At 59.8% G+C, this 24,822-nt stretch overlaps 1 protein-coding gene across 1 annotated transcript in view; it reads right to left on the minus strand.

Annotated features, from left to right (window-relative positions):
- ADGRA2 (adhesion G protein-coupled receptor A2) overlaps positions 1 to 20,172 on the minus strand; it is a 35,393-nt gene extending 15,221 nt beyond the window's left edge. Inside the window, exons 1-2 of the mRNA XM_012762942.3 lie at positions 19,582 to 20,172; positions 5,513 to 5,584 (exon numbers count right to left, since the gene is read on the minus strand). Of these exons, the coding sequence (XP_012618396.2) occupies positions 5,513 to 5,584; positions 19,582 to 19,838 (329 nt within the window). The 5' untranslated portion in view covers positions 19,839 to 20,172. The remainder of the gene's footprint in view (positions 1 to 5,512; positions 5,585 to 19,581) is intronic.
- Positions 20,173 to 24,822: the final 4,650 nt, after the last annotated feature.

A 24,822-nucleotide genomic window follows, 5' to 3' on the forward strand; every position in this document is an offset into this window, starting at 1 on the left:
ACAGACAGAAAGCAGAGCCATGGTTGCTCAGGGCTAGGGAACAGGGAGTGACTGCTAATGATTCCAGGTTTCTTTTGAGGATGATGAAAATGTTCTAAAATTAGATTATGGGGATGATTACACAATTCTGTGAAATATACCAAAACCCCTGGCCTGTGCACTTTCAACGGGGGAGCTTTTATGGTGTATAAATTATATCTCACTAGAGCCGTTAAGAGTGTGTGAGTTTTTATGACTGTGTGTGTGCGCGCGTGTGCGCGTGTGTGTGAGTGAGCGTGTGCCCACGTTCAGGCAGGGTGGGGAGGCAGAAAGTTGGCTTCCTCTGGCCCCCACAGACCTCCCTGCTTGTGGGTTTGAAAACCAAATTATAGGTTCATAGGCCGCAGAGCTGCTTTCTCTGGGCCCTACAAGACTTCCAGGGTTCGTTAGAAGGTGGGGGCTGGCTGAGAAACAGACCGGAACACCCATGCAGGTAGGGAGGTTGTCTGGGGGAGGAGAGAGAGAGGGTCTGTGGCCCCTAGGAAATTTATATGGTCCCAGCCTCCCTGCCACCTGGTCCCCTAGGGCCCCTCTTATCTCTGATATCAACCAGTAGGTAGGTATTCACTGGGCCTGTGGCCTGGCCAGGAGTTGGGGCTACCACAGCAAACAAGAGGCTGTCCCTGAACCCATCAGCCTCCGCACAGCCCTTCCGGGGCCTCAGCCTCTCTGTGGTGTTCCTCTCCATCCTCCCCATCCATCCTCCCATCCTCCCCTGCGCTGCCGCTGCCAGGCTGGGAGGGAGGGACTGAGCGCCCCCCTCCCTCGCTCTTGGCCCCGCCCACAGATTAATGGGAACCACCTGGCCCGTGAAAGCTCCGCGCCCCACCCCCAGGCCCCCACTTGCCACCATTCCCATGAGCATCTGCTTCTAATGAGCGCCTCGGCACCCCTGCATACCAGCCCCTGGGGCTCATTAATCTCATTAGGCAATGACAAATCATCCTGGGGCCACGGCTCCCCTCCCGGCCCTGTCCTCCACTCCCGGCCCTGTCCTCCAGCGGCGCACAAGCCTCTGGGGGCCGCGTCCACACAGACCCGCGCAGTCGTGCACACACCAGCCACTCCCTCCGTCGCCTGGGGGGGGGGCTGTCTGCCCTCTGGCCAGCTCAGTCCACGGGTGTCTCACTGCAACTGTGACACCCTCAGAGCACCCCAAAAGCCTTCCAGTGGCCTGCCCCCCACTGCATGCGCTTGCTGGGGGACGCAGGACCGAGTCATCCAGTGCTTCAAGCTCTTACATTTCAGCTACCTAACGGCCTGCCCGAGGCTGGGAAACTCTGGACGCATCTACGCGGTGACAGGCGGCCAGGTTACTGTCTGGCAACTTGGCACTCCTCAGAGGGGGAAGGGAACGGCCCTTTGCAGAAAGCCCACGCTGTCTGGGCGCTGTGTGCAGATGGGCTCATCCACCCCATAACAGCTTGTCATCGCCCCATTTTCCAGATGAGTAACCCGAGGCTGGGCGAGGCCCCCGGGAGGTGAATGACAGAGGAGGACTCAATCCTGGGCCTCCTTGGACATCAGCGTGGAGTCCAGGCTCTCCCATCTGCTCCTCCGGGCCCAGGGGTCTTTTCTCTGGGAAACACACAGGCTTGGCCACGCTGCTGAGAGGTGGCAGGCCACGGAGGGGAGGGCACAGAGGCAGGGCCTCACGCACCTCTGGGCCTTTCTGCACACTCCCAGGCGGGCCAGGTCCTTCCTACACAGGTAAAAGAGGCGAATCCCCCATCTCCACCCCCAGCCTCTCTGGACCCGGGTCCTCCTGTAAGAACATCTCAGACACATTCCCACTCGACATCCACGCTGTGTCCCTCCCCTGTCCCCCTGCCTTGCTGACCCAGCCACCCCTGCTTCCCCCGCCGCCCCCCCTGCAGAACAGCACCTCGAGGGCCCCTCCCCCATTTACACACAACCCATTCCCTCGGCACAAGGAGGCCATGTGGCCACTTCCGGGAGCAGCCGGACCTTTCCTTCCAGCCATTAGACTAAGCCCCGACCCACCCAGGGGACTTGCTGTGTGTGGACCACGGGACGTCAAGTAGCCTTGGCCTCGGCTGCCCAAGCCGAGACATCTGAGCCCGACAGGACAGAGAGACCAGTGTTTCCTGAGCACCAACTACGAGCCAGGCCGCGGGGACTCGTTCGTGATGAATAGGCCCTCAGTCTGGGGGTCATCTTGTCCACTGGCTCCTAACCCCGGATGAGCATGAGAATAGCCTGCGCTCCGTGTAAAACATTCCCAGGCCCCGCTGGACCCCACGAGCTGGAGTCCCTGGGAGCGGGGCCCAGGGGCTTGGTGGCGCAGGGGCCCTGTGCCCGCTGTGGGACTGTGCTTGTGACAGTTAGTTTTACGTCAGCTTGGCCAGGCCACAGTCCTGAGAGATTTAGCCAGACCCTGACCTCGGTGTTTCAGTGGGGTGTTTTGCAGATACGGTGACATCTACAGCCAGCAAGGGCGGGTACGTGCCGCACTGCGGGAGGCCCTCAGCCACGCGGGGAAGGCCGAGAGCAGACACTGAGGCTTCCTGGAGAAGAATTCCCGCCTCAAGACTGCAGCTCCCAGGCCGGGCGCGGTGGCTCACGCCTGTGATCCTAGCTCTCTGGGAGGCCGAGGTGGGCGGATCACTCTCGAGGTCAGGGGTTCAAAACCAGCCTGAGCAAGAGCGAGACCTTGTCTCTACTATCAATAGAAAGAAATTAATTGGCCAACTAATATATATAGAAAAAATTAGCCGGGCATGGTGGCGCATGCCTGTAGTCCCAGCTACTCGGGAGGCTGAGGCAGCAGGATTGCTTGAGCCCAGGAGTGTGAGGTTGCTGTGAGCTAGGCCGACGCCACGGCACTCACTCTAGCCTGGGCAACAAAGTGAGACTCTGTCTCAAAAAAGAAAAAACTGCAGCTCCCGCCTGACCTGCCAACCTGCCCTACAGATTTTGGATTTGCCAGCCCCCACAATCGTGTGAGCCAGTTCCTATTGTTTAAAAATGTCTTTATATATATGCTTTTATAAAGTGGTGTTCGGGCGGCCCATCCTGCTGCACACAGCACACCCCCTGCCCAGAGCACCCCTCCTGGGGAAGCCTGGCCCATCTTGGGCTCCTCCGTCTTCCCATGCTTCCCATGCAGCAGCGCTGTGGGCATCCGAGCACACTCATGGGTCACAGAATGTGAGATCCACACTATACCTCCCAAAGTGCTCCGTCCACCCCCCCCTCTTTCTGCAATGAGGAAACTAAAGCCCCATGCCTGGTGCTCAGGCCGCATCACCCTGACCCATCCCCTAAGACTGCCCTTGGCTCTGTCCTCCTCCTATTTCTTAAATGTACCAGGTGCTCCCTGGATCTAGGGCCCACTCAGAAGCTGCTCCCTTAGTCCCTCCAGGTGGCTCCCACCCTGGCTCTGTCCCCGCTACATAAGACAGCACCCCATCCACTTCCTTCCTGCACCCTCACCCTGCCTTGCTTTCCTTCCCTGCACTGATGTCACCTGGCTCATCGCAGGTGTGTTTGCCATTTCCTGGGTCCCTCCATAAGAGGTAAGGGCCTGGAGGATAGGAACCCGGTCCACCGCCGCCGTGCACTCCCTGAGCCTAGCAAGGAGCCGGGCGTGTGCAGGGGGCAGAGCCCTCAGGATGCAGAGTTCCCATGGTGGAGCATGTTCTCGCCGAGCTCCACCCGAGTCTGTCCTGCATCCTGCATTAGTCTCCGATCAACTGCCTGCTGCACTCCCGGGAGGTCTCCCTGTCCGCTGCGCTGGGGAGGGAGCCGTGCAGCAGGTCCGGGTGGGTGGGAAGGAGAAGGCCATCCTCTCATCCTCATCGGAAAACGGACCCCCTGAGACTGAGGGGGGAGGAGGAGGGGCAGAGGATGACGAAGGGAAGATGCCAGCGAGGCCACCAGAGCCTTTGAGCTCCCTCCTGCTAAGAAGGCAGAGCAACTGTGGGAGGCGCCTGGACCTCGAGGGGCAGGGCTGGAGAGGCTGCGGTTTGTCTTCCTCTAGAAGCCCCCGCAAGGAGTGGGGGACCCGGAGCTCCCAAATGCTTAGCTGCCGTCCCTCTTTGTTGGCACCCAACATGTGTAAATGGCAGCATGGTGGCTGCCCTTTCTCCCGGCCAGGACCACTGTGTCTGTGAGCTGCACAGCAGGTGGACGCCAGAGGGACCTGGTCATGGGGCTGCGTGTGGACGTCACCATCACCATCTTGGGCCCCTCCCTACCCCCCCCCCAGCATGTCCCAGACTGCAGACAAGCGTGGGTTTGGCCCCTTCCCACTCCCGCTAACCCAGCCACAGGGCGTGAGAAACTCTCCCTCCCACTGTGAAATGGGTGTGGCAGAGACACCCTCGTGTGAGACTGAGGCCTCGGTGAGAGGCCACACGTGCGTGGAGACGCTGCATCTCTACTGCCCCAACACGCCAGCGGTTGCTGACACCTGCTTTGAACCTGACCGAGCCCGACCTACTTAATTCCAGCGCACACGCCACTGTTCCCCGAGGTCTCTTCTGGTGGGTCACCTCTTTGGCACTTTTGGGAGCTGGCATCACACCTTACTCTTTTGTCTTTTGCCCTGATCCCAAGCTTTGGGGCAACGTGGTAGGAGAGGGAGCCCAGGGAACGCCCCGCACCCAGGGCAGCAGAGGGGACTGCGGTGGACAAAGCCAGAATCTGCCTGCAGGAGCGGTGGGGCCAGGCCTGTCTGCGGAGGGGACAGAGGGGACCAAAGGGAGGGGACCTAGAGCTGCGGTACAGGCTGTGGCTTCTGCAACGAGCCGGCCTCAGGCAGCTTGGAGAGGGGGGATCAGCCCCGTGGCTAGGCAGCTTCCACAGCTCGCCCGCGTGGCTGGGTCGGGTCTCTGGACGCAGGGCGCACCCCCTCTCCATAAGCCCCCGTGAGGCTCTCGTCGGGGCTCATTTCCCTCACAACTTACACCATACGCGCCCCGGGCTCCTCTCAAGACCTCAGGGGTCCCCAGCCCCAGGGGAGGGAGGAGGTTGGAGCGGGCTGGCAGGGCCCGCAGCCCAAGGCCCGCCCCTCCTCCAGCCCCGAGCGCCCCCGTGGGGCTTTGTTTGTTGATTTGTTTTGGGGGAAGGAGGAAAGAGGCCTTGGTCACCTTAGGCCGCCCTCAGCCCTTTTATGCTGGGCCCCCAGCTGGGAGGGGGCGGCGGCCGAGGGCTTGGCCCTCTCGGCTAATTGCTCATTAAAGAGCAGTAATGAGCTTCCCCTGCCCTGTCGTCGGGCCGGGCCGCCAGGTCCCCCCTCTTCTCTCTGCGGCGCTGGCGAGAGAGCTGGGCTCCCCCTTCCAGCCCGGCCCGCTCGGTCCCCTTCCCAGGGGGCCAGTCCCTGGCGGGTCCCAAAGGTCCAACTACGGGCCCTGCCAGCCCGCAGGTCCTGGGCGCGCCGCAGCGGGTGCCGCCCGCCCGACTCCCCGAGACCCTCGCCATCCCGCCCCGCCCTCCACCGGCCACTTACAGCTTCTCCAGCAGGGACAGGCCCAGGAAGGATCCGTTGCGGAGCACTGTGATCTTGTTGTTGCTCAGGAGCCTGGGGACAGGGGACACAGATGGGAGAAGGTGCTGTTACCCCGGGAAGTGCACGTGGAGTGTGTTGCCTTCCGTGCGCCTGGCGCCCCCTGGAGTTGTGCGAGGCAGCAGCAGCGCAGCCTCTCTCTACTCTGGGACATTGCAGGGCGGAGCCCGCTGAGCCCCAGGTCAGACCCTGAACCGACTCCAGTCTTCCCCTAGCCTGGGTCTGACGTGGGGCTCTGTGCAGGTGGGCTGAGCCGGGCTGGGGCTGTCACGCCCTCTTTCCACTCCCAACCCCCGGGACAGACCCCACCACCCTTGCATGCTCTTCCCAGCTCTGTCCTCGCTCAAGCCTTTGGCTCAGTGTCCTGAGGGCACTGGTGGGAGCAAGGCCCTGGGCAGGGCTGGGCAGGCGGGTGGGAGGGAGCTGCCCTCCTGGGGTCTCCAGCACGCCAGCCCGGGAGTGAGGACCTCAGCAGAAGGTGAGCACCCCCAGCCCGCAAGGGCCCCCAGCTCAAAGGGCCTGAGTGCCCAGCGCTGGCCGTCCCCGTGCCCTTGCCCCCCAAGCCTGTCCGCGGCCTGGGCAAAAAGCTGATGGAGCCCTGGATCTAGGGGAAGCCCAGGCCTCAGCCTCTGCCCCTGCGAGCTCTGTTTATTTGTTCGGCGTGTTTAGGGGAGGAGGAGAGAGGCCCTGGCCGCGGAGACCCAGCGCAGCTCCGCCCACCCACTCAGCCTTTCTCTGCCAAGCGCCCCGCTGGGAGGAGCGAGTTCCAGAGCGGCCAAAGGGCTCATCCCTCCCGTTAATTGCTTTTTAGAAAGCTTTAATGAGCCTCTCGGCCCACACTCCGGCCTGCCCTGGGCTGAGGCAAAGGGCTTCTCTTCTACTTGCTGCCGCTGCGGGCAGAGAACTGACCCAGGAAAGCCAGTGGTCCGGCCCCGGGCACGGGAGGAGCTGGCAGAGAGGTCTGCGCGGAGTGGGTGGGGGAGCACACCACGAGGGGCAGTGAGAGCCCCCCATGTCCCAGGGCACCCCAGGTGCTGAGGCTCCTGGGGAACAGGCAGTGGCCAGGAAGGGAAGGGGTGGAGACCTCAGTCTCCCTCCTCCCCTGTCCCCACTCCAGGCAGACCCCCCACCTGCCCAGTCCCTGCCTAGTGGGCCCTCCAATGGTGACGGTGACGGTTCCCAGTGGGGCATGGAGGGTGCTGGGGGAAGAGGATGGTGGATGGGTATCCAGAATGCTTCACACACACACACACACACACACACACACACACACACCATTATCTTGATATTTCGAAAAGTTCCTCACAGTAGTCATTATATGAAAATTGAGGCTGGGCTTGGTGGCTCACGCCTATAATTCTAGCACTTTGTGAGGCCTAGAAGGGAGGATTGCTTGAGGCCAGGAGTTTGAGACCAGCTTGGGCAACATAGCAAGACCCTGTCTCTAAAAAAAAAAAATGTTTAAAAAATTAGCTGGGCATGGTAGTGCATGCCTGTAGTCTCAACTACTCAGGAGGAGGCTGCTGAGGCAGGAGGATCACTTGAGCACAGGAGTTGGAGGCTGCAGTGAGCTATGATGATGCCACTGCACTCTAGCCTGGGCAAGAGAACAAGACTCCTGTCTCTTACCCCCCCCAAAAAAAAAAGTTATTGAAAAAAAAAAGAAAAATTAGGGCTTTTATGAACTCCTACTGTCATTTGATGGATTAGAATAGTTTCATTTCAGGTCACACACAAGGATGGTGGTAGTAACTCATAGTCTCGTCAGTTCTTAGGGCCTCTAAAGAGAGGGCTCACGAGGCCCTCTTCTCGGTGATGAGCTCTTGGTGGGCTAACGACCTGACTTTTAAATCAAAGCCCACCTCACCACACCCCTGGTTCATGCCCTCCCTACATCCCAGAGTTTGCATTAAATGTCAGAGAAGGGAGGAAGTCTAGAGGAGCCCTCAGACTCCTTGGGAATGTCAGGGAGGGGTCCCGAAAGGCTAGGTGGAGAAGGGACATCATTCCCGCCTCCCCCCACCCAAGGGCCTCTCCAGCAGTTGTCCCTCCCTGGGTGGGGGGGGTGAGGGAGGAGGAAAGAACTTGGCTGGGGGTGAAGGACAGAGGAACAGGACTCCCCGGATGACCACAGCCCCCTCCACAGGGGCAGGAGCTCCAGAACATTCTCTCTCAAGCTTGAGCAGTGCATGGATCTATTACAGAGAAAGGGGAACAGTATCTTAGTTCCTGGAACTAGGTTTGAGGATTCCAGTTTGAGAAACACTGACTTTAAAAATCTCACACTATGAAAATGCCTTTTCATTGAAAATTGTCTCAAAATTAGCTGCAAAAGATTTTTTTAGGGAAGTTTCCTTTAAAAAGATCAGTGAATTGAAAATAGAGTATTAAAAAAATTCTCCAATCCCTAAGATTAAACCCTGAGATCCCAGCTGGTCCAACAGAGGTGGTATTGAGGGGTTCTCCACATTTTCCAAACTCTTCAGCCCTTATTTAACCCTTTAACCCCTTCCAAATACCCCACATTCTTTAACTTCCAGCTGTCTTATATAAACACAATTCGAGATGCATATGGAATTTTTTAATTTTCTAGTAGCCGTATCAAAAAAAAGTCAAAGATTCAATATAATATATTTTATTTAACCCAATGTATCCAAAATGTTCTCATTTAATATGCAATCAACATGCAAATTATTAATGAGATTTTCCTTTTTATTTTTGTATGAAATCTTTAGAATCCAGTGTGTGTTCTACCCTGCCAGCACATCTCAGTTCAGACCAGCCATGCTCCAAGTGCAAGCTTGTCTGTGTGAGGGGCAGGGGCAGGTTGCAGGGAGCCGGGCTACACTGAGCCTCTGTCCCAGGACGACATAGCTCTAGGCCAGGGTGTGGGCCAGCTCCCAGCCCCCTCCCACCCTACAGCCTGCCCCTCCCTCCCATCTCTCTCTGTCTGTCTGTCTGTCTGTCTGTCTGTCTCTCCTTTCCTTCTATGAGGCAGCCTCTGTGTGTGCAGGAGCCTAGGGCAGAGCAGGGCTGGGGGGTCAGCTGCAGCCTGCACTTCGGGCTTGGCTAGCCCAGCATGCATACAGTCTGGAAATGCAGAGGACCTGGCCCTGAACCCCACCCTGTGACCGCTCACAGAAGCAGGCACCAGGCAAATGCCTTTTCCTCCTTCTCCTCCAAGGGACCCCCTTCTTGCTGCCTTTCCAGCTCTTGGAAGACTTTGGGCAGATGGCTGTGTGGGTCCCCAAATACCCAGCATGGGACCTTTTGGCCTGGACAAGCTGTAGAGGTCTGAGGAGACTCACTCTAGACCTGGGCTGTCCAGAGAGTGGCCTCCACTGCACTCTGCGTGCTGTTCTCCCCGAGGCCCCATGGGCCCCGTGGGTCCGTCCGGGGAGGGGAGGGCAGCCATGGTTCTAGACAGAATGTGCGCCATAAATCTGGTGATTTATGGACAGGTAGGAAGCTGGCAGTTACAGTTCTGCTAATGGAGGAGCTAACCCTATGCACACACACATGCACACACACGCACATGCACGCACACACATGCACACACGTGCATGCACACGTACATGCACACACACATGCACAAGCACACACATGCACACGCACACACTCATACACACACATGCACACACACACGGGCACACACACAGAGCTTCATCCAATGGGAAGAAAAATGTTCCCACCACTCTAGGCTGCCTCAGGGGAGAAAAGCAGGCAGGGTGGCCACAACGTCTGGGCAGATAAGGAGGGGCCTTCCATCTAGCCAGCGCGGACACAGGGCCAGCCTTGGGCCCCTTCTGCTCCCAGACAGATGCCTCCTCTTGCCCTGCAAGCCCACAGGGCCCAGCCAGGTGGGGTTGCCCCACTTGGCCCCAGAGCCCTGGCTGCCAGCCAGCCATCCTCAGCTGCCTTCTCCCCTCTCCCTCCTCCTCCTCTGGAAGTCAAGCTTTTCACTGGAAGGAGGGCCAGTCCCCAGAGTGCTGCCGAGACTCCAGGCACCAGGGTTTGAAATCTGGCCAGAGAGAGGGGTACACAGAGCCATTCCAGAACTCTCTCGGGGTCCTATTTTCGGGGACAGAAGCAGGCAGAGCTGCCACTAACGAGGCTGGAGGCTGAGGGATCCAGTGGCTGGCGTCTACGGAGAGGCCCTGTGGACTCTGGGCAGCCACAGGAACTCAGCAGATACCAACCCCAGCTCCAAACAGGACCCTGCACCAGCCACGTGGGCACCACTCTATCCAGCGTGGAGCCGGCACACGCCTGAACTAAACAGTTTTCACATGTGTAGGGAGAGTCGTATGTGTCAGTCCCCTCCCCCCCAAGGATGCAATGACCTCACCTCTGGACACTGAGGGTCCATACTCTCCAGGGACCCAGGCTGTCACCAGGTCCCCAGCGTCTGGGAGGCCCCCAGAGTCTGGCTGGCACCTTGGCAGTGTCTTAAGGAGACTGCCAGTGGGGGTGCCAGGCGGTCTGCTAGCTGCCACCAAAAAGACTGGAGGCCTATGACACCCCCCCCCCAACATCCAGGTGAGCCTGCAGGTGCAGCGCCCAGGCCCTTGGAGCATTTCCAGGGCCCCAAAGACACCTGAAACCTAAGAATGAACCACTGCCTCTGACGTATAAATGCTGCAAATATGGAAAATTAACGAATGCTTAGTCACATAACCACCAAATGCCATGCGATGTTGTTAGCAGTGATCATCACGTTCAGTGAAGGGTGTGGGTACTTTTTAGTGTGGTCAACACGATTGAGGGGCTTCCACCAGCGAGCATGCCTGGTGCACAGCCCTGTGTCCACACACGCTCAGGCAAGGCTGCCCCACAGCTCCCTGCCCTTGGAGGCTGCCTTCATGTGCTTTTTTTTTTTTTTTTTTTTTTTTTTTTTTGAGACAGAGTCTCACTTTGTTGCCCAGGCTAGAGTGAGTGCCCTGGCATCAGCCTAGCTCACAGCAACCTCAAACTCCTGGGCTCAAGCGATCCTCCTGCCTCAGCCTCCTGAGTAGCTGGGACTACAGGCATGCGCCACCATGCCCGGCTAAATTTTTCTATATATATTAGTTGGCCAATTAATTTCTTTCTATTTATAGTAGAGACGGGGTCTCGCTGTTGCTCAGGCTGGTTTTGAACTCCTGACCTCGAGCAATCCGCCCGCCTCGTCCTCCCAGAGTGCTAGAATTACAGGCGTGAGCCACCGCGCCCGGCTCCTTCATGTGCTTTTAGCCTGCCTGCAGGGGACATGTGTGTTGGGGAGGAGGAGCAAGGTGTTTTGCCCACTTCTGCGCTTCCCTACTCCCCGCCCCCCTTGGCTGGAAGCCTGTCCCCTCAGCCCTGAACACCTACAGGTAATAGAAGGAGGCCCAGGTAGGGGCTTTGGACGGTCCAGTCCTGAGATTACCCCTGAACTCCGCCTTGGAAGGTGGGCTGTCCATTAGGGCGGGAGGTCAAGGCCACGAGAGAAAACAGCCTTGCAGCAACTCCTGCTCTAACCTGCCTTATCTTGTAGGCCTTACTTGCTTTCCTCTAGTCTGCCCTTTCCACAAGGGACCCCCCCATCTCGGTAGTATGCAGGCAGAACCAAGAAACTGGGGCTTAGATGGGAAGGGCTGACAGTGGGGAAGTCTGTGGCTTTGGGACTGACTCTGGAGGGTTTGTGGGGGTGAGGGGGGTGTGCCTTGATGGGGATTTGGGGGCTGCAGCCCCCTAGCTTGAGCACATCAAGCGGAGTCTGCTATAATCATCCACGCTTGGGCATGCATTCATTCATTCATTTTTTCATCTCTCAAACCTACCTAAATACCCACTGTGCGCTCAACCTTGTGCAACACGCTAGTGCTACAAACAAATGACACAGGGTGTCCCAACAAACCTCCACTCAGAACCTCCACTCCTGGAGGGAGGTGTGTCTGGCAGCGTGGAAAGTTCCTGTGAGTGCGTGTGTGTCCATCTGATTTTCAGACACTGGGAAATTGCCCTAATCCACACTTCCCCCTCACTTGACCAACCTGGAATCTCACCGCTGAGGAGCCAAACTTCTGGGCGAGGAAAGCAGACCTCTTTTTAAAAACAAGTAGGCCTGGCTGGGCGCGGTGGCTCACGCCTGTAATCCTAGCACTCTGGGAGGCCGAGGCGGGCGGATTGCTCAAGGTCAGGAGTTCCAAACCAGCCTGAGCAAGAGTGAGACCCCATCTCTATTATAAATAGAAAGAAATTATTGGCCAACTAATATATATATATATAAAATTAGCTGGGCATGGTGGCGCATGCCTGTAGTCCCAGCTACTCAGGAGGCTGAGGCAGGAGGATCGCTTGAGCCCAGGAGTTTGAGGTTGCTGTGAGCTGGGCTGATGCCATGGCACTCACTCTAGCCTGGGCAACAAAGTGAGACTCTGTCCCAAAAACAAACAAGCAAACAAAAAACAAGTAGGCCTGAAAGGGTCAATCTGCTATGAGTCTTTTATACCCAAGTGTAAATTCGACTTTTGATCTTCCCTTCTCAGAGCAAGTTTCACTTGGAGGCCTGATCCTGTCCAGCTCTGTGAGCCTGTTTCCGTCCCCGCAGAGACACTGGAGGGACACGAGGGCAGAGCCTGGGTGTCTCACCTCCTCCCGGCACGGTAGGCGCTAGCCCAGTGGACTGACGGGCAGCCCCAGAGTGGGGGGTGCTCAATGGACCAAGTTAGGGGGGTGGTTTCCTTCTGCCTCCAATCCCCCTCTGCCTGTGCACCCCAACACCTAGGAGAGAGCACAGCCCTTCTGGGCCATCACCCCCATGGGCGTCACATGCATCGTCCTGAAGCTGTCCTGGTTGGTGCAGGAGAGGGAGCAGAAACACTTGGAAGGACGTTTCGGAGACTGCGGGTCTCACAATTCCTGGGGCAGTGTGATTTCAAAGGCACTGTGCAGTGACTTTGTACTGTGGACTCCCTAAGTACACATGGACTTGTTAGGCCGCTGTGAGGGGGAGCCCCTTTCCCTGGCTCATGTATCCATGTGGATAAGGAAAATGGACTAGTGGGCGCCAGACCTACCTGTCTCAGCTTCTTGGCTGAGGACACCCCCTGGGTGGGCAGGCCAGTCTGACTACAGTGGGATCTTTTTTTTTTTTTTTTTGAGACAGAGTCTCACTCTGCTGCCCAGGCTAGAGTGAGTGCCGTGGTGTCAGCCCAGCTCACAGCAACCTCAAACTCCTGGGCTTAAGCAATCCTCCTGCCTCAGCCTCCCGAGTAGCTGGGACTACAGGCATGCGCCACCATGCCCGGCTAATTTTTTTTCTACATATTTTTAGTTGGCCAATTAATTTCTTTCTATTTTTAGTAGAGACGGGGGTCTCACTCTTGCTTGGGCTGGTCTCGAACTCCTGAGCTCAAACGATCCTCCCACCTCGGCCTCCCAGAGTGCTAGGATGACAGGTCTTATCAGTAATAAAACCTGTATTTTGATCTCATTCTGTCTGCTAACATTTTCTATGTCTCAACAACCAAACCCAATGAAGAAAGGGAGTGTTATTTGGGGACCCCTGTGAGCCCCCAGTACCACGTGCCTGCATTTTGATAAAAACAAACAAACAAGCAAACAAACAAACTCAACCCATTGCCTTCAGGACAGTGGGTGGGTGAGCCCTCTGGGGCCCCTGCTGCCTGGTCTGTGTCACCGTCACTGTCACGTTCATGCATACGTCCCATTTGGGACTCACAGTGGTGGAGCCTCCAAGAGGCCAGAGAGGCCCCAGTGTCCCCCCCAGTCTCTCTGTCCTGCTTCCTGAGCCTCAGCTTCCTAAGATGTGACCCCTTTTGTGGGGGCCTCGTCTCCCGGCTCCCACCTGCAAAGGCTCAGGGCAGAGGTCACCCGGGTGTCAGGAGTCCTGGGGGCGAGCTGGAGCCCTCTAACTCAGAGCTGCTGCGTGACCTTGGGCAGCTCAGCCCTTCTCTTGGGGCTCCCATCTTTGCAAAAGAAGGGTCTGGGCTGGAGCCCCCACACCTAGTCTTCGGAGGCCTTTCCCATCCTGGACGCTGAGTCCCCCAAGCCTGAAGTCACAGAGTTTCTGCCTCTCCACACAGTTCCCAGCAAGGCGGGGATCCCTGGCGGGGGAGGGGAAGGGGGAGGAGACGGGGGAGGAGGGGGGTGCTGGACCTTCTAGTCCCTTCCCAGCTGGGAGACGTCTGGCCTGGTCAGGCCGCTGGACCTCCCTCCTGCCTCACTGCGGAGCCTCTGTGCCCCATCAGCCCCCTGCCCCTCACCTGGCCCCACCCATCTTGCACACCCTCTGGCTCCCAGGGGACAGTCCAGGCCAGGGCTGGGGAGCTGGGAGGGTCCTGGGAGGCGGCTGGGTTAGCCACACTCCACCGTTTCTCCGCCCCTCCCCTCCATCCCCCCCCCCCAATAACCCAATCCTAAAAGCAAAGGAATGTTCTTGAGTTTGGGAAGGATGGGGGCCGGAGGAGGGAGGAAGGGGAGGAGGCAGCTTCGTCCTGTCAGTGTCTGGGCTCTAAATAGAACAGAGCAGCTAGGCTGGGGGAATGAAAATAAACAGCCCCTCTGCGCAGCCCTTCCTAGCTGTTACCTACCGGATTTTCCTTCTGGTCCCTCAGCCCAGGGCCATTTCCCTCCTTTCCCCACCCCTGCCCTCTGCCTGCTCCCAGGGAGGCTGGAGCAGCCTCCACCTCCAGGGTGACGGGGAAGCTGGCCCTGGCCCAGGCTGTGTGGCGTCTGCAAACTCGCCTTCCCTCTCTGGGCTTTGGCGAGAGGGAAGGAATGTACTCAGAGGTGGCTGGAGCTTTCTCTCCCTCAGGAAAGGGCTCTTATCCCACGCGGGATAAACTTAGAAACTCTCTCTCCCTTTAAAAACATGACCCCAAATGTAAGGGTCAATTTATGGTTAGGTTCGCGTTACACTGGTTTGCCTGTGCCTTTGGGGGGAATTCTCAGACCCCAGGACCAGAGGCTGCCACTCCCCCTCTCTGATCACCGAGGGATCCACAGTGGCTAGCAGGACAGGACTTCCTTGGGGTCCAGGAGTGGCTGGGTTCATGCATACGTGCTGAAAATGCAGACCAAAGAACCCGTTTGGTCCCGGACCTGCTGGGGCTGAATTTCACGGGTCCTCTTTGGAGCTCAGCGCGACGGCCTCTCCAGCGTGTTTGGTGCAGTGAGGACTCGGCCACTGAGCCCCAGAGAGCTCCGATCTCTGCCCGGCGCCCTCCCTGGGATGGGACCACGGACCGTGACTTCCCTCGGCAGAGGGAGCCTAAGGATGGGGTTCCCAGGCCCAGGTGCAGCTCTGCACCCTGAGCCGGCTGCCTCCAGCCCCAGGAATGTGCAGCTGGGCAGAGTCGGGCGGGACGTGGGTTTCTGCGGTGCCCCTCACTTTAGACGGGTGAAGGTTGAGCCCCGAGTGGGGGTGTGCCCCCAAGACCCACACCGCTGGGGGCGCGGGGTGTGCTGGGCCTTCTCTGTCTCTGGCCTCTCCCCTCTTTTCTTTCCTTCTTTCCCTCCGCTCTTCCCCTCCCCCTCCTCTCTCACAAAAGCTCTCTGTGCACAGCCACTTCCTCTGGCTGCTGTCTCGGAGCCCAGACCTTATGAGAACCATATGGGGAAAGAGGGTGGACGAGCAGGGGGTGGGGGCCGGCCTGGGCCCGCCCCTGCAGCCAGCACCTCCCACTGCCCTCGGGCCATGTGCTTGGCGTTGGCACACTGGGCCCCACACTCCCCTGCCTGGATCCTGGGGGCTGCGGTGTGTTGGGGTGCTGAGGGGAGCCCCCGTCAGGGCCACGCAGACAGAAGGAGATCTGAGCTCAAGAACCAGTCCCCCAGGCCCATCTTCCCCGCACCCCCCACCGGGACCACCACACTCCCAGCAGCAGGGTGGGGCCAGCGCTAGGCTCGCCTGTGGCCACCAGCCCTGACCTCCGGGTGGGCATCCTGCAGGGGGTGGGGGCGGCCCCCCTGGAATGGAGGCTGAGCAGGTCCCCGGTTGGCATGTCCCGGTGGAATAGAGAGCAACAAGTCCCATGCCTGCCCCCTCCTCGCCCAGCCTGGAATGTTTCCAGGTCAAAGGGGCTTGGGTCCTGCTGGGAAGGGACCCGGTTTTTTAAAGCAGCTTGTGTGGCCCGTGGGTCCCAAGTCCAGCCAGGTGAACGGTGAGGCCCTCTCCGGACAGGAATGCTGCGCCCGCCCTGGCCAGTGGCAGCCCCTTCCCCCTCCTGTAAGACGCGGGGCGGACTGGCTTATCCGAAGGACCCTTCTCCGCACAGACGTTCTAGGAATTTATGACACTGGCTGGCATCCTCCAGGGCTGCTCAGATGTCCCGGGAGGTCCTCAGAGATTTCCTTCTGGAGCTATCTACCACCAGTCCTCTCCTGGAATGCCTTCGCCCTGGCCCTTCCCCCTCAGCCTCGCTCAGCGTTGAGAACCAGAGGGTGGGCGTCAGCTGCTGCCCAGGGGCGGTGGGGGCCCCTTCCCCCCCCTGTTCCCCTGTCGAAAGCCGCCCGTCCCCTTGGGGAGGCCCATGCCGCCTCTGGGCAGGAGCAGCGGTGCCCACAGCTGCCCCGCAGCCCGGCCGCCGGCCTGGGGGTGGGGTGGGACAGACACAGCAGGAAGGAAGCCAAGAGCTCTGCTTTCCTGGAAAACAGCGAATGAAAATCCGCTAGAGAGAAAAACGCCGAGGGTGGGGGACAGGGGGCTGGAGTCTGCAAAAACAGAAGGCAGAGCTGAGATAACGGGCGGGCGGGCGGAGGTGGAGGGAGGGGCCCGGCCAGGCCAGCGGGACCGGGCTCAGAACCGCCTCTGTGGCTGGCTGGCATAGCAGAAGGCTCCTGCAGACAGGGACCTCACCTAGCACCTTTGGGCCTGACCGGCCCTCAGTACTCAGAGTCCGCCAGGCTCCCCGAGGGGAACCTCAAGTCCCCAGAGGACTCCCGCAGCTGGGGGGCCCACTCTGGAGAAAGGACCGGGTCCTCAGTGGGAATGAAGGGTTCACGGGAGGGAGGAGAAACCACAATGCAAAAATCGAATGACTCAAGTCCTGTTGTTTGCAACAGGTGACAAGCTAAGAGGTGACAGGGAACATGTGCGTGGGGGAAAAAAAAAGAGGAGTGTATGAAGAAGGAGTTTTGGGGGTCAAGGCTGACCATTCGTGGGGACGCTCTGAGCTCTCGGCCTTTGCCTTGCTGGCCGGCCGAAGCAGCAGCCTCGTCCTTCCCAGCTGCCGGGGCGCAGAAAGCGGTACCCCAAGGACTGGCGCAGAAAGCAGTACCCCAAGGACTGGCGCTAAGCTGGCCTTAGAAGCTGCCTCAGGTCCAAGGTTCCCTTAACCTTGTCCTGTGCCCTGGCCCCCCAAGCGCAGGGAGAAGAGGCTCTCCCTGGAATTCCCTAATTTGACCGAGTAAAACTTCTTTCCCGAAGAAACATGATTGTCTTAACACCCCCTCCCTGGAGATCTTGTCGAATAACCAGGAAAGGTCAACCTTGGGGAAGACACTGGCAGTAGTCTCTGCGCCAAGACGCCCAGACGGACTTTCCATCTAACTCTGACGCTACTGGGGGACTTGACCCGCATAATCAACCTCTGTTCCTGGGCCGCTCACTTCCCCCTGGCTCCCACCGCCTGGGTCCACACATCTCTCCTCTAAGAAGAGAGCATTAAGCCTCAACCATGTGGCCCCGCTTCGAGTTCATGTTTTGTATGGCTCGTGTGCACACGTGTGCCCGTAACAGTGATGCATGCGTTGCGCTTTTCTCTCGTTAAAGGAAAGGGTCAGCCACGAGCGTTTATGACGGGGAGGGGAGGGATCACCGCTTTCTGCCCCTACACAGACCTTCCCTTCCTTCTTCCCTCAAGACGCCTCCTGGCGTAGGGGCGGGTGTGCCGGAGGGACTGAGCCCCGGGAGGAAGGAATCCGCGCCCAGCTTCTGCTGATGGAAAGCCTGGGTTCTCTTGTCTTCAGAAGCCAGCTGGGGCCTGGGGGACATCAGGCCAGGCTCAAGTGCCTCCCGGGGTGGGGGTAAAGCCGAGAATAGGTCTGTGGCCGGGGTTCTTACACTCCGGGCTGACTTGCCAGCCACTGTCCAACGAGTGGCTCTCGGGCGCTTCCCTGGCCTGCCCTGCCTTCCTTGTGGGGACGGTCCAGCCAGGCTGGGGGGCAGATCCTCTGGAAGGAATCCAAAGCCAGCCGGGTCAGCAGCCTGGCAGGGAAGGGAGGCCCTTCCTCTGGGGAGGGGTTGGGATGCTGAGGTGAGCTCAAAGTCACCTTTGCTGCCACCTGGTCACAATATATTCTCACCAGCATTTGGCCACAGTCTTTCCTTGGGGTGGCGTCAATGGGAATTAGCCATGGCTGGAAAGCATTAGTTACCAAATCATTCTAAGATGTGCCGCAAAACCACCTTTCCACCCCCACTTCTGCCTTTGGTATGTTAGGATTCCCTAACCCCGACACACGGTGTGACCCACATGTGTGCGTGAGCTCAGACGCAAGCACATGTGCATGTGCTCACGCACACACACGCAGGCAGGCTCAGGACTGAGTTATCTTCCTGCAGCTGGGACTCACGCAGACACCCGCCGGATTATTCCACACGGCAAGCGTTTTTCTCCTCCAGAACTGAGTGGGCTGGGAATGCCCAGTCCTGCTGGGACCCTTAAACACCAGTGGACCCTCAGGGAGACCTGGCCATTGCCCTGGCCGGGAAGGCAGGCAGGGGGGAGGGGAGGAGCAGTCACACCTCCCCCACCCCAGGCACGCACACACACACACATGCACACACACCCCAGCTGGGGAAAATGCAGGCCGGGCGGCCAACGTCAGAGCTGACCAGTTGTGTCCTGTCAGGAAGCGGGCAGCCTCTGAACTCACCCAACCAGAGGCGTTACTGTATTGTTCTGGACACAATCGAGCAGACTGAGCCAGCCCCCACTCGGGGCAAGGGGCGGTGGAGAAACGGTCGCCACTGGGGTCAGGAGGACAGGGAAAGGGAAGCGGCTTCTAGGCAAGATTTGGGACAGGGAAGGAAGGGGCGGCCTCCAGGCCCCGACCCTCAACTCCACTGCGTGCCTGCGTGGAGTTCCAAGCACGTGGCTGGCGCAGGAAATCTCTGCGGTGGGGAGGGGTCGCCAGTGCTCGCCCAGTTGCTGGGACTTGAGCCCCCTTCGGAGGCGACTTGGGGTCCCAGTGCAGCGCAGCGGCGCCCAGTGCCAGCAAAGCAAGAGGTTGAGAGGAGAGTCACGGAACGAGGCCAGGGTGCACCCGTCTCCCCCAGCCGATTGCGTTCTCTGCAATCTTTGCGCTTAGAAATCAATCGAGAAGCAGCCGAAGCTCGAGCCATTTCCAGGGCAGGCAAGGAAGAGGCAGGGACGCAGGGCCCCAGCACACGCTCACTACACAAACGCACGCCAGTGCGAGAGGGGCCCAAGAGGAGTTGGGACAGCAGGGTCCCCTGCAGATCAGAAGCGCCCACAATCCAAGGACAGGCTTGTCCGAGCCAGCTCTCCTTTGCAGACGGGCTGGAAGCGGGGCTGGCAAGTCAGGAGTGCAGAGGGGGTGCCACCAACCGCGGGGGCCAGGCCGCTGGGTGCAACCAAGACACCCCTCCAGTCTGGCCCGGACGCGTCCGCGCTGGTAAAGACCACAGCCACCTCCTGGGCCGCGGGCGACGATCTCGCCTGAGACTTCCCCGCTTTCGCCCTCCTCAGACTCCCGAGCCCGCAACACTAGCCCAGGCTGCAAACTTACGCGGCGCCGGCGTCCCGCCAGCGTGCGTTCCACTTCACCTGTGCAGGTGAGTGGGCGCCCGCGGTGCCTCTCCGTGGGGCGCGCCTGTCCCCAACCTCCTTCCTCCCTAGACGCCCTGGAGCCCCAGTCTTTCCCCGTCTCCTCCGACCCTCCCTTCTGGGCGCCTGGACTCGGGCCTGTCCTGGCGTCTCCGAAGTGGCGGGACCCCCTCCTGCCCCTCCCTCAGCACCTCCCGTCTCGCCTTCGCTGGTCCCGCCGGGAAGGGTACTCACAGGGTGACGGTGCCGTTAGGCAGGAGGCCGGGCTCGGGCGGCTCCGGGAGGTCCCCGCCGCCGCACACCACCCTCCTGCGCGCTGGGTTGGCGGCGCCGCCGCTCAGTCCCTTGGGCCGCTCCCCCGAGCACTTGCAGCTACGGATGGGCACCGGGCAGCCGGGCGCGCCCCGCGTCTCAGGCGCCAGGAGCAGCAGCAGCCACGGCAGCAGCAGGCGCGCGGGCGCCCCCCGCATCCTGCGTCCCCCGGCGCCCATCAACCCATCGCCCGCGGGGACTCCGGCGCTGGGGCCCGCTGCGCGCTGGCCCGAGGGACCCGGGCGTGCGGGAGGCGTGCTCAGCGCGGGCCCGGGGCGCCCGAGGGCGGGGCGGGGGGCCCTGGGCGGAGGCAAGCCCCGGGGTCCCCGCCGCCGCGCCCCGGGGGCATGTCCGGGAGCGCCCGGGCGGGGAGGGCGCGGGCGCGGCTGTCAGCGCGGCGCTGGGGCCCCGGCGGCGCGGCCCGGGGGGGCGCTGTGCTCGCGGGCCCGGGGACGCCCGGCCCTCCGCGTCGCGCGCTCGCTCGGCGCGGGGCTGGGACCTAGCGGACCGCGCCGGGCTCCTGCCGCCGCCGCCGCCGCCGCCGCTGCGTGCCATGGATGGAGGCAGCTCGGCGCCCGCCCGGCCCGCCCGCCCGCCTTCCGCCGGGCCCTAGCGCCGCCGCCGCGCGCCGGGCCGCCGCCTCCGCTGGGCGCTCGCGGGCGGGCGGGCCGGGCCCCGCGTCCCCCGCGCCCCCTGATCCAAGCCTCCTCTCCGTCTCGCCCCAGACCCTTCCTCTCCACGATGCACCTCAGGCCTCTAAGCCCAGCGCCGTCACCTCCCCCAACCCCCTCGCCCGTGCCCCGTCCGCGCCCACGCCGCGGGGCTGTCCGCGCCGGCGGGCTCGGCCAGGGGTGTCCAGTGCGCCGTGCGTGTGGTCCACTCTGCGCCCCGCTCGGAGTCTGCCGTTTCCCGTGGTCCCGGGCACGGCGGGCCAGCCTGGAAACCGGCTCTCGCTCGCCCAGCCCCGCCTGCCCCCAAGCCCCCGTGGAGGCCACCGCGGGAGGGTACAAGCCATTGACCCGGGGCTCAGCAGACCTTCCTCTGCTGCGCGCGACCTCGCCCAGCGGGGAGTGCATGTCATTCGGCCACGGAGAGGTCAAAGGCCAAGGCGGACAAGGCTGCATCTGGCCTCCTACCTTTTTGACATCCCCGTGTGTGTTGGGGGCAGGAGAGGACAGTGAGCGAGTGGGAAGATGTGACCAGGAGGAGCAGGGCTCTGCGGCAGAGTGTGGAAGGAGCACTGGACAGTGAGTCCAGACTCAGCTTCGCCTCCTGTTAGTGTCTGACTTTGGACACAGCCTCTGACATCCTGGGGTAGGTGACCCGGGGCCCACAGTGGGGGCCCTGCCTGCTACCTGGTGTATAAATGCAAACTGTGGCAGGAGAGTGAGTGTGGGAGAGCAGGGACCACTCAGTTTCCAAAGGCAGAGGACTGGCGGCCTTGGCTGGGTTTGACCTTGACAAGGGAGGGGGTAATGAAAGACGCCTGTGGTGGCAGATGGACTGCAACACGCAGGAACCAGGGTTGGGGACAGAGGAAAGGGAAGCGTGGCTCAGGTGTCCTCAGTTTCCCCACAAAGTCTTGCCTTTCTGCCACTTAACAGAGCTGCCAGGGTTGGGGCAGGACTCCTGTTCCCCATCTTCACTGCCCCTAAGTGGCTTGCCCTGCTGGTGTGAGTGGTGCCTTTTCCAGGACCCCTGTGTCCCGTCAGCCAAATCGCCCACCCCCTTCGCAGGGAAGTGGCTTGTCCCCCTCCCTCCCTCCCCCCCAGCCTGTGGGCGGCAGACACCAGCCTAGACATTGGCCTCTTCACTTTCCCTCCCTGGCTCCACAGATCTCTCCCAGTTGCAGGCTCTGCTTCCTTGAACTTCCAAAGATAAATAAATAGTGATTGCAAATGGAGGAAGGAGAGGGGGAACGGACTCCCCAGCCGGCAGGCAGGGGGCTGAGGCTGCATTCCTCAGGAAAGGGGCAGCCACAGCCCGGGGCAGGCTGTGCAGGGGTTCGCAGGCAGGAAAACTCGGGGAGGGGAGGACAGGCCTCTGGCCTGGGTCACACAGCGTTTCTGTGATTTCCTCTTGCCAAAGGAAGACACTCAAGGTCTGGAAAGGAATTCTACTGTGACACCCCCTCTCTGAGGCTGTTCCGTCCCCAAGGGTCTTCACATTTGGCTCCTGCACCCACCTGGGGAAGCGGATGGGGTGGGAGCCACTTTCCTGTTTTGCAGGTATAGACGAGGAAACTGAGTCACTGCCAGGTGAAGACCCTGGAGCGGAGGGTGGGAACTTGTCTTCCGATTCCGGATTCTTAAGTGCTCTTCCCATGGGAAGCCTCCTTGTCTGTCCTCAGAGGTGCAGGGAGGAGTGGACCACGAGTTGCCCACATCAGAATCTTTTTGTTTTGAGGTTTGAGATAGAGGGATGACTTGAATTTAGTTCCTGACCTCAGAAAATCTGGCCAGGCAGCCTGACAACTTTTAAATACACTCTGATGGGAGGTGCTAAGCTCTTCAGGGGAGGTTGGGTTAAGGGACAAGATCATAGAGATGAGGCAGAATTAATTCTGATCGGAGCAAGGGGGAGGGGCTTTCCAAAAGTTTCCGTCCAAATCCAGAGCAGGGATATAATCTACTGGACTCTACTAGACCTTATGCTCTTAGGGGTCTGGGGCTCCCATCTGCCTTTGTCGGGTGCGGGCTGGGACAGGTGGACCAGAGCTGCGCAGCAGGTACACCTGCTGAGTGCTGAGTACCTGCAGGGCATGGGTTGAGTACATTTTACTGGAGAATTAGCTCGTTTGGCCCCCACAGCAGGGTGAGGACGACTGTTTTAATAGACAGGGAGCCAGAATGGTCATTCATCCACACAGACACAGCTAGTAAATAACAGAACCAAGGTCTGAACCCAGGAACTCTTGGCGCCAGAGTCCAAATCTTTAATTGCTATAGTCTGTCGTCTCTAGGAAGCAGGAGACCATCTCAAAAAGTCTTGAAAGTTTCACTTCCCCTTGAGGCTTTCTCACTGTGGTTCCCTGGCCCTATCGGAGCCGAACTCTTGAAGGGGTCCACTCCCCACCCATAGCCGGTGGCAGAGCCAGGGAAGGCGGAGACGTCACAGGGGAGCTGCACTAAGCTGGGGGAGCGTGGGGGTGGGTGAAGAATATATTAATACGCGGACGATAAACACGTGTAGGTTTTCGGAGATTGCGGCGGCTGACATTTTCCCAGCCCCAGGCCCTGTTCTCTCACGAGTCTGTCTGGGGCCCCACCCAGGCTGTTCACCTTTTAATTCTTAGGTTTTCCAACCCCCTTCTGGGCCTTGTGGCCCTTCAGAGGCTGGATCCTGACGACACAGACCAGGGCAACGGTGGCTGAGATGACGGCCACCCGTAAACGGATCGATGGTTGCAAACCTGACCTTTCTCCGGGTTCCGATAGCCCAGAGTGACAAGGTGGAGGCACAGAGCGGTGACCCTCCAGCCCCCACCGGCCCCCAGGATGGATGGCTCTCCACTGGGCAGTCCTCTGAGATCCCGTCCCTGTGCCGTACCCCCCAGAGGAGACTGTGCCCAGCTGCCTGTCCTGTTGGAACATTCCTACCGGACGTTCATGACCCAGAAGAGTTCATGGCTCAACCAGAAGGAATGAATCAGCGCTGTGGGAGCCACCCAGATAAATATTTGGGTCTGCAAGGGCTTCTCTCCCGTGACGGTGACCGGGTTCTGCCACATACGAGGCACCTGTGTGTGGTTTAGACATTCCCGCAGGAAGGGGCCGTGACCTTTGTCCTTACTAAACTCCAGCCCATCCTTTAAGTGACATCTACGCATGTTCCCTGAGATGAACGTTCCACTTCCTGCTTTGTGAGCCCAGTGGCTAAGAGCATGGACTCCGGTGCTGGGTTCAAATCCTGGCTCTTGGGCACGAGGGCCATCGGGCTGCGACCTCTGTCACCCCATGCATCGCCAGGGCTGATCCCAGCTGATCTGGCTGGCCAGGCGGGTGTCCCCTTCCTCCCGCCCAGCTCCATGCCTGTCCCTCCCAAAGCTGCCTGCCTGGTGGAAGAGGACGGCCTTCCCGGGCAGAGGACTGTTCTTCAGTCCAGGCTATGCCAGAACCTCCAAACGCGCTCTCGAGTCCTGGCTCCATTGTACTGATCACGTGACTTTGGGCAGGCCACTTACTTTACCTGGGCCTTGGTTTTCTCATCTGTGAAATGGGAGATAAAATACGGTACGTACCGCAGAGTATTGTGATGACGATGGGAGGTACATGTCCGGGTGGCATAATACAAATTATGCCACCAATTATACCACAAATTATGCCACCAAAAAACCAAATACGTGTTTGTTTTTTATCTCTGGTTCCTAACATAGAGATCTTAAAACTCCTGGAATTTCCTGAGTGTTGGGAGTGTCTTTTGGTCTGAGTCCCTTTCCATCAGACACGAGTTTCTGCTAAGGAGGTGACCAGAGAGCCTCAGAAGGAGGTCGCAGAAGGACCAGTGATGAGCCCCACCCACCTGGCCTCTCTCTGGGAAGGGTCGGGGAGCTGGAGATTGGATTCCAAAGCACTCCCCAGCGATGGGATTCCGAGAGGTTGGGGAGCACAGCAAGGTGCTGGAGGGGCTTGCCCAGAAAGGCCGTGGAAGCTGTGTGCCATCCGCCCTCCCCCAACACCCGGCCCTGTGCTTCCTAGCCCTTTGGGCGTGGGAAAAGGGTGGTGTATTTGCAACCAACTGGCAGATGTAAGCAGTGTGCGCTCCTGAGTTCTGTGAGCCTTTCCAGAAGATTGTCTAACCTGAGAAGGGGGTCGCGGAATCTCTGGTTTCCAGCGAGCCGATGGGAAGTACGGGTGGCCTGGGACCCGCCGGCCACTGGAATCTGAGGTAGTTAGCGGCGGCGTTGAATGTAATCGCAGGACACTCAGTGGGCAGCACAACATTGGGAGGTTGGTGTCAGGGACACCCCAGGCGGGCACACGTAAGAACTCAGTAGACGGACGGAGTCAGCCTCCCGTCTGGTTTCGGGGCTCCTGTTCTGGGCCTTCTCCACCCACGGCTTTTTGTCCCCGGGCAGCCAAGATGGGCCCCGTGGCCGACCGTACCCTCTCCCGAGCCCCACGGGCTACACACTCAGGTCTCAGCAGGAAGAGCGTGTGGGTG

Source organism: Microcebus murinus, chromosome 24 (genome assembly GCF_040939455.1).
Source record: "Microcebus murinus isolate Inina chromosome 24, M.murinus_Inina_mat1.0, whole genome shotgun sequence".
Classification (NCBI taxonomy): domain Eukaryota; kingdom Metazoa; phylum Chordata; class Mammalia; order Primates; family Cheirogaleidae; genus Microcebus; species Microcebus murinus.